The sequence below is a fragment of the Hylobates moloch genome, unplaced genomic scaffold (assembly GCF_009828535.3).
Source record: "Hylobates moloch isolate HMO894 unplaced genomic scaffold, HMol_V3 SCAFFOLD_9, whole genome shotgun sequence".
NCBI lineage: Eukaryota > Metazoa > Chordata > Mammalia > Primates > Hylobatidae > Hylobates > Hylobates moloch.
The window spans coordinates 84435253-84450791 of record NW_026652284.1 but is presented as its reverse complement, the minus strand read 5'-3'; the positions used below and the strand labels follow the sequence as shown (position 1 = coordinate 84450791).

The following is a 15539-nucleotide window of genomic DNA, read 5'->3' as shown; positions in this document are numbered from 1 at the left end:
TCCCAAAGTGCTGGGATTACAGGCGTGAGCCACCGTGCCCAGTCTTCTAAAATTTTTTAAAAAATTAGCCAGGCATGGTGGCATGTACCTGTATAGTACCAGTTACTTGGGAGACTGAGGTAGGAGGATTGCTTGAGCCCAGAAGGTCGAGGTTGAACTGAGCTATGATAGCACCACTACACTTTAGCCTGGATGACAAAATGAGACTCTGTCTTAAAACTTTTTTTTTTTAAATTAACACTGATGTCCAATTTCATATCAATGAAGAGAGACATGGTATCGAATTAGAAATATTATCAGTTAGTAGAAACGATCACCCTGAAAGTGTGGCGACACCAATAGCAAGTTGAACCCTTTTCACTATGCACAATGCAATATCAACCTTTATCTTGTCTTAACTAAAACCTGGTACTTCCTTGAACACGCTGTTTCCCCTGAGGTTCTTTCTAGTAACAAATACTTATCTTTCTTCTTAGGTTGTAATATTTCTGGCTAGTTGATACTTTTTCTTGAATATTTACCTTCCACTTTTATTTAAAAGTTTAAATGTCTTTGCAGTTTATGACAACTGGCTATGCTAACTTATACCTCTGCCCCTCCCGACACCCAACCCCTTTTATTCCCTTTCTGGTATCTAATGGTCACTCCTTCATTTACTGAAGTCCTTGAGAGCTGGCTTAGACTTTTCTTCAATTCTCAATTTTACCACAATCCTAAAGTACTTAAATAGCCCTTACAAAAACCTAACCAACCGCCCAATTATCCCAAACTTACATAAATCCAGTTATCTTCATATTTATCTTCTCTTCCATTACACTCTATTCACTCCAATGCTGTGTCATATAATTTTTCAACTAATAGAATAGCATCTACATAAAATCTTACATTTCAAAGACATGTTCTCTCTCTCTCTTTTTTTTTTTTCTTGAGACAGGGTCTCACTCTGTCAACCAGGTTGGAGTGCAGTGGTGCGATCTCAGCTCACTGCAGCCTTTGCCTCACTGGCTAAAGGGATCCTCCCATTTCAGCCTCCCAAGTAGTGGACCACAGGTGTGCACCACTATGCCTGGCTAATTTTTGTATTTTTTGAAGAGGCTGGTCTCAAATTCCTGGAGTCAAGCTATCTAACTGCCTTGGCCTTCCAAAGTGCTCAGATTACAGGGATGAGCCATCACACAGGCCTCAAAGACATATTATAACTAAAACCTCTTACCTCCCTGAACCCTATTTTTATTATATCATATAATTTTCCAATTCTTGGATTTCATATTTTATCCTACTTCATCAGTTCCCACATGAACTTGTCTTCCTTCTTATTTAGCACTGACATTTATACAAGCACTCTGAGTTTCTTTCTACCACTATTTTTCCAACAACCCCATCCATCAAAACTCCCACTCCTCAATAAATGCTATAGTGTGACTTAACTGCTTCTACACTTTACCTGTCTCAATGCTACTGAGAAAGATCACAGGAAAATAATATGATGGCGCATCAACATTTAACCTAGTAGTTTTCCTAAATTTTTGAGAAAATATATTTAATTATTAATTGAGAATCTTCAATATGTAGCCAGTTCACAGTTTTAGGCCAATGATTATATTTATGTCCAAAGAATAAATTTTGGACAGTAACAGAAAGGAAAAAAAATCACCTTTTTTTGAGCATAAGGTCTGTGTTTTATTCATCTTCAGCACTCTGGAAATTTAAAAATATATGCACAGATGAAAAAAATAGAAAAAAAGATGAATATTTTAGGGAAAGGTGGCTTGGAAGGAGTATTAGAATAAAAGAAAAGATGCTTGACAAACTAAACCCTAAACAAAATATTGTTTGCATATTATCACCACTAAAGTCATATTTATAGAAGAAGCAACATAGACTATAGATTCTCCTTCCCCTACTTTTTTTTGGAGACTTTTTTTGGCATTTAAAAAAGATATAATTCATAGGTGATAAAATACACCCTTTTACAGTATATGATTCAGTAGCTTTTAGAAAATTCACAAAGTTGTGTGACTATCACCACTATCTATTTTGATAACATTTCATCACCCCAAAAATGAACTCTGTGTCTATTAGTAGTCATTCTCCAGTCTCCTTTCCCCTTAACCCCTGGCAACAAGTAATCTACTTTTTTTTTTTTAAGGATTTTCCTATTCTGGACATTTCATATAAATGAAATAATACAATATATGGCCTTTTGTGCCTTTCTTCTTTTACTTAGCATAAGTTTTGCAAGCTTCATCCATGTTGTAGTATGAATCAGTGGTTCAATCCTTTTTACAGCTGAATAATATTCCATTGTATGGATATACCACATTGTTTATCTATTTACCAAAGCAGAGATCTTTTTCTCTGATGTTTTCACAAATTAACTACTTCAGAGAAACTGACTACTCATATTTTATGCTATTATCCTAATGAACTTGTTATATGGTTTGGCTGTATCACCACCCAAACCTCATCTTGAATCACAGCTCCCATAATCCCCATGTGTCATTGGAGGGATTGGGTGGGAGGTAATTGAATCATGGGGGCGGGTTTTTCCCATGCTGCTCTCGTGATAGTGAATAAATCTCATGAGATCTGATGGTTTTATACAGGGCATTTCCCTTGCACATGGTCTCTTGCCTGCTGCTGTGTAAGATGTGCCTTGCTCCTCCTTCACTTTCCTCCATGATTGTGAGGCCTCCCTAGGCATGTGGAACTATGAGTCAATTAAACCTCTTTTTCTTTATAAATTATCCAGTCTCAGGTATTTCTTCATAGCAGTATGAAGATGGACTAATACAGCTTAGATTTATAAGTTATTTTTTAAGATAAGAATTTCCTATTAAACTAATCTCTATGAGAGATAATATCTCAAGTTATGGAAGGAGAATTGGGGTTATGGAGAAATAAATATATATCAGAGGCAATTAAGCATTAGAATCAACAAGACTTGGTGAATGGAGGGAAGAAATTGTGCCCAGTGGAGAAGAACTAATCAAGAGTGATGCCCAGGTTTCTGGTTTGAGCAGGTGCAAAGATACCAGGCCATGCACTGAGACTGAGTGTATAGAAGGAGGAGTAAGTTATGTATTTTGGCTGCTGGTTTGGTGAGGGGTATAATGAATTTAATTTTACATGCTGAGCTTAGCATGCCCCTGGGACATACAGGAAGATGTCCAGAACCCAGGTGGACAGATCTGGCAGATAATTAGGAGGGAGATCTGGGCTGGAAGTATAGATTTGGAAGTTATCAATACATACATGCTACTTGAAGCCATGAAGCAGAATGCACCATCAAGATAATACGTGTAGATAGTGAAGAAAAAAGGGCCCAGGATGGGATCCTGGAAAATGTCAACATGGAGGACATACAGAAAGCTCACAAAGAAGATAGAGGTGGCCAGAGTGTATGGAGAACTAAGAGACAATCATAAAAGCCAAGAGGGCAAACAAAATGTTTCAAGAAGAGACTGGCAATGAGATCAAATTCTAAATAAAGTTTGCCTGATAAAATATAAAAACTGCTAACTAAATTTAGCAGCATACATAATTTCAGTTATGTAGCAAAAGGTTACATAACTTGTAATTGTAATAAAATAGAAGTAGAAAAACAAATCCTCAAAAAGGAGGCAAACAAGAGAGTAGATTTTAGGTACTCCTAACACACACAAAATAAAAGAAAGAAAGAAAGGTAAGTATATGAGACAATGGGTATGTTAAGTTGCTTGACTACAGTAAATGCTATGTGTGTGTATATATGTGTGTGTGTGTGTATCTATATATATCTCAAAATAAGCATATCAAAACATCACGTTTTATACCTTAAATGTGTACAATAAAAATAGACAATGGTAAAAAATTTCAATTATTATGTCTAATATGGTAGTATTAATATAGTCCAAGAAGGCCGGGCATGGTGGCTCACGCCTGTAATCCCAGCGCTTTGGGAGGCTGAGGCGGGTGGCTCACTTGAGGTCAGAAGTTTGAGACCAGCCCCTGGGCAACATTGCAAAATGCTGTCTCTACTAAAAATATAAAAATTAGCTAGGCATGGTGGTGCATGCCTGTAATCCCAGCTACTTGGGAGGCTAAGGCAGGAGAACTGTTTGAACCCGGGTGATGGAAGTTGCAGTGAGCTGAGATTGTGCCACTGCACTCCAGCATGGGCAGCAGAGTGAGACCCGGTCTCAAATATATATATATACACACATATATATAACAAGAAATTGAATGGGATTAGTATGTTTTTGGCATTTCACTTGAACTTGCCAACAGACTAGATAAAAAAGAACATACAATGGGCTACATTGTTTTCTGATCAGTAAGGCAGCTATATCAGTTCTTTAAGAGAGATAATAATAAAATCTTAAAGTTTTACCTAGACTATTCTAAAATGGATGAGTAGCATAAGAAACAATAGCCGCAAAAATGCTTGGATAGCTAATGTAAAAGTAATTCTATATGGCTATTGCTGTTTCTTTAAGAACTTTCCATGAGGCTCTTCTACTCAACATAGTAGAGGGGGTTCTAGCCATAAGTTGACCAACATAGTAGAGGAGATTCATTAGGCAAGAAAAAGAAATAAAAGGGATTCAGATTGAAAAAGAGAAAGTAAAAGTATCTTTAAATGCAGGTGACATGATCTCCTATATAGAAAATTCTAAGGGATCAACAAAAAACTATTACAGCTAAAGAATGAGAATAGCAAGGATATAAGATCAACATACAAAAGTTAATTGTATTTCTATACACTAGCAATGAACAATGAAAAATGAAAGTAATGGAACAATTCCATTTACAATAGCATCTAAACAAAATACTTAGAATAAATTTAACAAAAGAAGTAAAAGATGTATATACTGAAAACTACAAAATATCATTGCAAGAAAGTAAAGAAGCTGGGTATGGTGGCTTACACCCATAATCCCAGCCCTTTGGGAGGCTGAGTAGGGAGGATTGCTTGAGCCCAGGGGTTCAAAACCAGCCCAGGCAACATGGCCAAACCCCGTCGATACAAAAATTTTTTTTAAAATTAGCTGGGTGTGATGGCATGCCCCTGTAGTCACAACTATTCAGGAGGCTAAGGTGGGAGGATCACCTGAGCCTGGGGAGATAGAGGCTGCAGTGAGCCATGATTGCACCACTGGACTCCAGCCTGGGCAACACAGTGAGATGCTGTCTCAAAAAAAAAAAAAGAAAGTAAAGAAAAAATAAATGTTTTCTGCAGATCATATAGGGCAGAAAAATAAAGAAAAAGTAAATGGAACAACATTTTGTGCTCATGGATTAGAAGACTTAATATTCTTAAAATGGCAACAATCCCCAAATTGATCTAACTGAACATAATCTCTATCAAAATCCCAGAAATTTTCCCCCTGAATTGACAAGCTGAACTGAAATTTCATTGGGAAATACAAGCAACCCAAAAGAGAGGAGGAATAGCACCTACACAGTACTGGCATCATAATCACCTGTGGTGTTTTAAAAATGCAGAATCACAACTTTAGGAGTGATGTTCAAGTACTTTCAAAAAGTTCCCAGTTGAATATTAGGCACAATCATAAAAGAGAGTAGAAGTTATTTGGGCTTATTAGGTTTTCATTGGTAATAAATAGAAGATAGCCTTAGTGATAAAGAAGAAAACAACAACAAAAAAGAAATTGCAAGCCACAGGTAATACTTGGTGGAGGAGCATAGCCCATCATACCCTCTGGGATGAGTTGGCACTGAAACACACTTCCAGAAAATTAAAAACAAAACAAAACAAAAAACTAAGCTTGATGGAATATTGGAATGGAATATTAAATACTGTCTGGAAACATCTGCCAAATAGTAGAAACTTATGTTCAGCTGTTTGTTGTACCAGTGGTCAGTCACAGAACCAATTACCTCTTGAATTTATGATAATAAAGGCAAATCATCAGTATAACAGGCAATGCTCACTTTCCTCTTTGTCGTATACTATCATCTAAGCTATGGAAAGGTGCATGAATCATTGAAAAATCCATTCCTCTGTTTAACAAGCTAAAAAGCCCAGATAGACAAAATAGATAGGTGTACACAACAGTCAGGATGACAATCCTGGTATTTTAGAGTCCTAATCACAACTATTTTCAAGAGACTTCTGCTTCCCCTTTAAAATTCTATAATATAGGCATAAATAGGCTGTATATATCAAGTTATATCACATAGCTATGTAATCTGTTTTCACACTAACTCTGATTTAGTTTCATTAACAATTATTCTGCTTGCCCTTCTAAAGATTATGAGATCTTTTGCTAGATAATTGAAATGGCATAAGTCTCTTAAAATCAGTTATTCATGAAAATTTGAACTGATGCCCCAAATTTTTCCTTAAAAAATTCTCTATCTCAAAAAGAGCAATTCTCTTAAAAAAGAGCAATGATAATTCCATAGCATTTATAGATATGCCTGAGAACCATAAATGTATAGAGAAATAATTTCTTGATTTTTAGTTTGAACACAAAGTTACCAACATTGTTGCTTTTGACAACACTATGCTTTTCAGTATTTGTTTTTTCTATCTTCCATTGCAAATTACTTAAGATTGCCTCTCTCTGAATATTTCATCAAATATTCTTATGAATTTGTTGAGGCCATCCTGATGACATTTTGGATATGGAACTATCTTCAAACATCCATCTACACATGGCTAAGAAACTGCATCACTCTCAGGCTTAGAAATTTTAACATATTTAATTTCATTAAACTTTTTAAATTTTTATTTTTGATGTGCGCGTAAATATAGCTAAGTATAAATATATTGCTCATTAACAGGAAAAATATTATATTCAAACATTTAACAAACTATTTTTGAACTTACTTTTTGCTATTCATTTCTCCTTTTACATTCAGTAGACTTACTAAAATGTGACTTACTATAAAATGAACATAATCATGCAGTAAGATCTGTATCATACAATTAGATCTAATTAATGAAAATAGCAATTATAATGGATTCTGTTTATTTTAGTTACTGTGTTAATTGTAAGTACTAGCATTGCTATAGATGTCAAACTCTGAGGTAAATTTTTTTTTTCCTTCATATTAGGTTGGTGCAAAAGTAATTGTGGCTTTTGCCATTAATGGCATTAAAAGTAATGGCAAAAGCCTCAATTACTTTTGGACCACCCTTCATAAAACTTAGATTTCAAATAAAATATATAAAATGTCAACCATATATAGGTTGAGCATTCCCTAATTTGAAAATCCAAAATCCTAACTGCTCCAAAATCCAAAACTTTCTGAGTGCCACAATGCACAGTAACCTTTAAATCAAAACACAACATTGTAGGGAGAGACTGAAAGCCTGTCATTGTTTTTTTTTTTTTTTTTTGCTATTGCTTAACTGCTGATACAGGTGTTCTGGTGATGCTACTATGCTGCTTAGTTCCCTGAACACATTACCTTTTCACTGTATTAATAGTTTGTCATATTTTTTACTGTTAAGTACTTATGTGTTAATAAGTGCAAGAAAGTGACTACTGGTTGGGAGCATAGAAGTTCAGAGTCAGAAATGGTATGATGCCAAACAACCACAGACTGTCCAGATGAGTGACTGCAACAGATGTCTTTGCTTGCTTCTGATCGTTCAATGCAGACAAACTTCGTTTCATTCACAAAATTATTAAAAATACTGGATAAAATTACCTTCAGGCTATGTGTATAAAGTGTTTATAAAACATAAATGAATTTAGTGTTTACATATGGGTCCTATCCTCAATATATCTCATTATATATATGTAAAAATTCCAAAATCTGAAAAAAATCAAACTCTGAAACACTTCTGGTCCCAAACATTTCAGATACCGAATATTCAGCCTGTATTATAGAATAAGATTATTTCCAATAATGTTGTATAAGAACATAAGTTGTTATTAATGTTTAAACAATCTATGATTGTGTTTATCAACTACCAAAACAAAATGATGCTTGGAATACTCATATATATTTTCCCTCACAATAAAGACGGAGATTTATTCTAAGAAGTAAAAGCAAATTCAAAAGCCTATGTTGAAATGATTAATGAGTGTTACCAACATTTTCTTTTACTTTTTCTTTTTTCTTTTTTTTGGGGGGGGGATGGAGTCTCGCTCTGTCACCAGGCTGGATTGCAGTGGCGTGATCTTGGCTCACTGCAACCTCCACCTCTTGGCTTCAAGTGATTCTCCTGCCTCAGCCTCCTGAGTACTGGGACTATGGGCGCACACTACCATGCCCAGCTAATTTTTGTACTTTTAGTAGAGACGGGGTTTCACCACATTGGCCAAGATGGTCTTGATCTCCTGACCTTCTGATCCTCCCACCTCAGCCTCCCAAAGTGCTGGGATTACAGGCGTGAGCCATCGTACCTGGCCCCAACATTTTCTTATAAACAATTGCTGTTGATACTTCTTGCCATGTTCCAGGATATATGTTCCCTACAGAGATCAACCTGGCCTCCTCTAGTTTACAGTTCCAGAAGTATTACACAGTTACTTAAGCTAAGTGTAGTGCTTTGATCAATCACATTTCTAGAATATACCATCTTTCCCTTTTCCTTGAAAAATAATGTGCTCTTTTTTTGAAGAAATAATGAAGCGAGTACTATTTAAAAACCAGAAACTTAAGGTTATAGTCTTCTCTGAATCTCTGCCCAGCAAGCCAGGTATGGCAGTGTGGGATCTGGGCTCCAGGCAAACACCAATGGGCTCATGTGTTCTCATCTATACAGTATGTAGAAAACACATTAGAGACTCATTCTTTTCTTTGCTCTTGGAAGAAAGGAAACTCTATGTATCTTTCGAAGGACACCTTGGAAAGCTTTTCTCTGTGAATTAATGATGAAATAATCCTATGCCCAACAAATCAGAAAAATGGTCATCTTTATTAGTAAACCAATGTAATTATCAAAAGTTAGATAAATACCAAAGACAGATTTGAAATTACTAATTTAGATTCAAATACTAAAATATGCCTTAAGATTCATTTTTATGTTTAATGCCTGTTATACAGAAACTTTCATAGAGCACAAATACAGTTAAATATATCTAAGATAACAAGGGAAGGGACATTGGCTAAATCACTGAATTGTATACTCAGTGGGTAGAGATCTATCCCGAATATATGTCTCACTGTGAGAAAAGTGAGAAAAGCACAATTTTAGATTGGGCTTAGATATAATAAGGCAAAATCTTGCTTATAAATAAGGCGTGCTTTTATTGAGCAGGCTTTGTACTAACACAAAATCAAATTCTGGACTACTAGAAAAGTCTATCCCTCCAAAATGTACGTAATTTACAATTTTCAGTCTCATATAAATGTAATTAGAACAACCTCATATCCTCAAGCAGAAGGATAAAGTCTTACTGCACATTTGTGCTAATTTGACTGTATGTAATATATATAATACTGTAAAGATAGCTTCATACTTACTGGCTTGTGCTATGAAAATTAAAATATAGTTGTTTTTATGCCATGCTGCCTGTATTTTTTCCCTGCCCTTCTCCCTGTGCAAAGTTCCCTCTACAAAAATTTATCCAATGGATTGAGTTTCAGAAAGGCATAACCCACGTTTGCCTTCTAATAAACCCTAAGGCATCTATTCTTTCTTTTCAGAGTATTAAAAAACATTGCTCCTTCTTTGTAATCTTCTGCAGGACTCAAATGGCACTAGAACCTACCAGAAAACTCAGAAGAAGCAAGGGAACCAGAGCCAGAATAAAGTCTACTATTTGTTACCTGTTTTCTCATTCATTTTTGAAGTTTGTTTCTAGGAAATAATATTTCTTGTAAAGTAAGCTCAATTTTTTTCAGCCACTTCAGAAGTTCATTTTAAAGAACTCTGCCTTATTTTTGTCTGAAGCAGTTTTCAATATTGGTAAAGAATTTTCAAGTTTCTCTTTTCAATGATCTTTATTAGACCTTACAGATAAAGAAGATACACAGTAATTCATGTTAAAAGAGACACAGGGAAATTTACATTTGATTCAGCTACTCATAACAAACTTGGTAACCAAATAAATCAGACTCTCAGAGCTACTGGATACAAATTCAAGACTGTTTAATAAATCAATCTATTTGATAATAGTTTGCCAACATATTAATTAGTAATATTAGAAGCTAAATAGATAAAACACAAGAAAATAAAGCAAATGTAAATGGCAAAATAATTTTTAGGAATAGTAAAAAAGACTACATTACTAATGGGAAATGCCTACAAATAACATATTTTACCTGGCATCATCTTGTGAGAATCTCCTTTGCAAATCCTCTTTATTCCACTGTTCTTTTTCTTTCCCTTGCTCGTGTGTATCTTGTGTTTTTTCCTCGTCTCCTGATTCTCTGTTTTTCTCCTTATTACATGTTTTGGCAATCTCTTTCCCTTTCTCATTCTCATTAATTCTTTCTTCCTTTACCTCTTCCTTCTCATGAACTATCTCTTCATGCTTATCCCCTTCTTTCCCTCCCTCTTCTATTCCCTTTGGTCTTTTGAAAGCAACAGAAATTGAAGGCATGCAAATAAACACAAAAAAAGAAAGTCAAGAAAAAACACTTATGAAATTCAACAGAAAGTTAATAAAAACTATCAAAACATAATTAAAAATTGTATCTTTTAAATGTTGAAAAAACTTACTTCAGTGTATACTAGAGAAGCACTGTATAAATAGCACTTAATTGTAATAGTTTTTAAATCATATTTTCCATTTACAAAATTACATGAAAAAAGATAAAAGCTGTGATCTCCCTACTATAACATTTTTAATCCAATAAGAGTAAAACAAAATTTAGCTTAGGCATCTATAAAATCTATAGGACAAGTAAGAAATGCAAATTACACTAACATATACTACATGTATAAATTTTCTTGAGAAGATGAGGACTTTTTCTATAAGAGGATAGGAAAGCATCCTATTGAAAAAGTAATATTCTTATGTTTTCTAATAACAAAATATATTATTTTTCATATTCCTTGGAACATGAAAAAATTCAAGTCTCAGCCATCACTTTTATTTCAATAAAGATATAACAAAAGGTCTTAATTTTTAAATTACAAACATGAGAAAAGGTATCATTTCCAGTGATCTAGTAAGCAAAATTATCCAGTTTCATAACATTTTCTTCTATGCAAGAAGTCTGAAATGTGGATTAAAATATATTAAAAAGTAGTATGTACTGAAGTTAAGCTCCCCTTGCTTTAAAATATATATTGACCTGTTAGAAATAAATAATTTTATGTTCACCCAAGAAACATAAAGACCTTCTAAAACATATTTAGAGAAGTTTGTTGTTGAAATCCCCTTACTCACCTGATTTTCTTGTTTCCTCTTGGGCATTCTGATTGGACAGACATGTAGCTTGTGCTGCTGAAACGAGAAGCACTACTAGTCCTCGAAACCGCAGATATATCACTTACATCACTGTCCGAAGATTTAGTAGAAACATTATCTGCCCCTCTATGAGGATCCCATCCTGATCGATACTGTTAACACAGATTGACAAATACGCAGAAGTTGTCAGTATTACCACACAAAGCAATTATTAGCTTTCTCCTATTTCAGCACTTTAATTGTCCACAGAGGAAACTGCAAAATCCCACTCAGTTGCATATAAAACAAAAGTGAATGGCAATTATCCTAAAAGAAAAATTCAATTTATATGAAACCTTTGTTTTTAGCAAAGTAATTAGAATGTTTTTACCACACCCCAGTGAAGGCCATTAAAATAGTTTCAAAATAGCACTGGCCTCAGGAAAGAACATTTAGGTAAGATCTGGGAAATAAACATTTGGCTTAATATGAGGAAGTAGAATTTTTTTTATTTTTTAATAAATTCTAGTAGCCATCAATTAATCCATTATGCTTCACTGAAAACCTAGAGATAATATAAAATCTAATTATTAAACCATTAACTCTTTTTAGAAAAGCCAAGAGAAAAGAGAAAGTTTAATTTCAGAGTGGTTGCTGGATTTTGATGAACCCTAGAAAAACTAGAAAAAGTCATTATTATTTACAATAGTCCAAACTTCCTGGAATTGAAATAGTCAGATAGTTAACTGGCACAGCCAGGGTTGCAGGGTATTCTTGGGTGTTCAAATATTCTGGTAAATTAAAAACCATCGTAAATGCTTTAGGTTAATGACCTATTCTCATAAAATACATTTAATGTAAAAACTAATGGACAAAATTTAACTTTATTTTGACAACAAAAAATCATTTGCTAAGAGTCCTCTTGTTGAGATGTAAAAAGGATAGACTTTGGAGTCTGGAAACCTCAGGTAAGAAAAGCTCTCACTAGTTGAGTAAATTTGAGCAGATCATTTAATCTGTAAAAGGCTTCTTATAAAAAATGGATAATAATATCTTTTTTTGCAAGGCCTAGAACTAAGACCTATGTGGTATCTGGCATAATGTAAGTAAATGTAGCCTGTATTATTACTGTATTATTACAACTTGGTGATACAACAGTATTCTTACTATAAACATCAAATATGACTATTATTGGGTTAAGAGATTATCTGCTACTTGATTTTTATTTGTTTAGATGCACTTCAAACTTAATGCTGAAACATTCTTATCTGGTTAATTTTGTAAAGGAGAATTTTCTAATCACAGATACTAACAAATTTCATAAAGCCTTAGAAAGATGATTATTTTATATCAACCACTTGCTATGTCTTAAAGAATAATTATCTAATAAACAATCCCCCACAAATGACAGTTCATTACAAGTATTAGATAGATATAAAAATTTTGGCCAAGATAAATTGAGTGGCAACAGAGCATAAACAGTAGATCCGATATAAGTGATCTATTGATGGTTTTTTTCCAAAACCTCTCAGTATCTAGCTATCCATTTTTAATAACTGACTCTTCTTCAAATGTAAAGAAATTATTTCTAAGGCTCCATAAAATTTTAGTCAAATCCATTAACCTAACAACATATATTCAAATTAGGTGAGAATTAGCCTTTCTTAGTCCACTTCAACTTTCTATCTTGTTAAACTCTCAATTATCAAAAAGCATACAATTAAATTCTTCTAAAAATTGCTGCCTTTTCCCAGGAAATATCTATTTAAATAGAGCCATAGGGTTTAATTTTAAAAGAAACATTATTAATGTACAGTAGATTTATTCAAAGACAATTTAGATCATAATATTATTTTTCAAATAAAGTCATTTTAAAATACCAAACATTTTGCCTTAAATGACAATGTTGAAAGCCATTGCCTAGAATAGCATTTAAATGGTGTCAACATTATCCATGTTATATCTGTCTATATAATATATACAATATGTACACTATATAATAATATATTGTGTACTATATAATACAATAAATGATATATCTATATATATTTTCACAAAATTTATTGAAAGTAAATGTGATCTCAAGGTAAGGTATATATGGAAGGCTTTCATTTTACTTATATGTTTTTTGGGCATTTATTCATACAAAAATCAAAGTTTTAAGAAATTTTTCAAAGCTATAAAATTGTTCAATAGATACTATACTGCATATGGGGGACTTTTCTCTGATTCTTAAATTTATAATAAAACAGAAAAGTAGCTGCTATTCTTTCTTTTAAAGTAATTTATTATTGAATATGAAAGCAGTTTTGGTAATATATTTCTTATTTGTTTTTGCTCATGGCATTATTATATCATCTAAATTCAAATGGAAAACTAAGTTTTAACTCTAGCAGTAGTAAGGGCAATAATGTAATCATTAAGAGCCAATGCTCTGGAATGGGAATGAATCATTTGAATTCTGGCTACATAGATTATTAGGTTTGTGATCTTGGATCAATTGCTTCTATGAGTCTCAGTTTTTCATCTGTTAAAATATGGATAATAATTGTGCCTATCTCCAAGGCTTGCTGCAAGGATTAAGCAAGATAATGCGTGTAAAGCACTTAGCACAATATCTGACACATAACAAGTGATAACAAATGATGACGATGATGATGATGATGATGATTAAATAGTAGCCAAAGACTGGCTTATGTAAATTTCAGGAATATCTTTAGCTAAAGAATATTAGGTGGAAATAATAAATATATTAAGACTATTCTAAGCTACAAAAACATAATTATTTTTACATCTATCCAAGAGATCTGCTTCAGAAAATATGTTTATAAAACAAAATTAAAATATTAAACCCAACTTTACCACTGACTCCTAGTATGTCCTCAGGCTTCATCTTCCCCATTTGGCCAGGTTCATCCATATCCCATCACCTAATAGGGAAATACTGATTCCCAACTGCAGGATGAATAATATCTTTATCTCAGCGGGAAATACATGACACTTCTTGGCTGACATAGAACATGCCTCATTTTTAATATTTGTCTTAGAACCTTATCCTGACAGCCAAAGCCAGCTGGTACTCGTGTATCCCATGCTTTCCTGATTGGTTTTTGTCCAATTTGCTTTTCTTTCATATCTGAAACCTAACTGCTTACTTGGCCTTTCAATTTCAGTAGTTAGGATTCTGATTTTGTCTACTCTAGCCTTTGTCTTTTTAGGTCTGTCATGATGTCTAGTCTTGTTGCTATGATTCACAGGTGCATACAGGCTTTAATTTGTTTAGTTTTTAAAAGGCTGGTTAGCATGGTGTGCACTGTGCATATCTTTATCCGAGACTTCTCAGATCATCCAATTTGCTGAGCTAAAATTTTAGATATGCAAAATTTAAGGAAAGATTCCCCATACTGTAGTTTTGTGCCTTTTTTCACAGCATTATAATAGTGTAAAGGTTTTATGCCTTTTATTCACACACAGCCCTATGACAAGAGATAGTGTGTGTGTAATCCATCACACATGACCTCTTGTCATAGGGCTGTGTGTGTGTGTATATATAATATATATATGTGCATGTGTATGTAAATGTGTTCATGTTTAATTTTCAAACCCCCATTAGACTACAAACTCCTGAAGGCCAGCACAGTATCTTCCTCATCTTTGTGTGTCTCTTAGCACCTAAGAGTCAAAGATTTAACTTCATTTAAACTCTGAGGTTTAGCCTTCTTACTAGGAAGATAAGAATACACTCCATTTTAAGAATTTTCGAGAAAAATATATTCAAAATAATATATTCAAAACACATAATAGTATGCTTAGCAAATAGCAAAGGCTTATTTCCAATGCCTAAAGCAGAAGGTCATTAAATAGAAGGACACTGAATGGAATAGTTATAAAGAAAGAATAGAAATTAGCTAAAGGCTCTAGTTTAATGATGATTCCGCTATCTACTCAAGGCTTGCAACAAATGTATTTCTCTGTTGACTTCTAAGCCACTGAGCATGTTTACCACTGGGATTAGCTCAGGTTTCTATTACAAATAGACATATGCTTTTAAAAATGAGAAATCTGGACAGTGAGAAAGAATATGAAAAATATTGTTTATAAATGAAATTTCAGAAGAATACATTTTGAACATATTTAGAATATAACATATTCACATACACAACTCAACCCTCACCCCCAGAAACCTAATTACTAAATGACTTAATACTAGAGTCAACACTTAAAATGGATAAATGT

The 15539-nt window shown here is 33.6% G+C and overlaps 1 protein-coding gene across 50 annotated transcripts in view; it reads right to left on the bottom strand.

Moving 5' to 3' along the window:
- Positions 1 to 15539, bottom strand: part of RIMS2 (regulating synaptic membrane exocytosis 2) — a 748462-nt gene that overhangs the window by 152645 nt on the left and 580278 nt on the right. For 22 of the 50 annotated variants that reach the window (XM_058443878.1, XM_032760178.2, XM_058443850.1 and 19 more), the window contains 2 exons: positions 11304 to 11476; positions 10231 to 10482 (listed from right to left, as the gene is read on the bottom strand). The exons of 17 other annotated variants lie outside the window; for them this stretch is intronic. In XM_058443878.1, the coding sequence (XP_058299861.1) occupies positions 10231 to 10482; positions 11304 to 11476 (425 nt within the window). The remainder of the gene's footprint in view (positions 1 to 10230; positions 10483 to 11303; positions 11477 to 15539) is intronic. 11 more of the 50 variants (XM_058443866.1, XM_032760193.2, XM_032760228.2 and 8 more) reach the window with 1 other exon arrangement.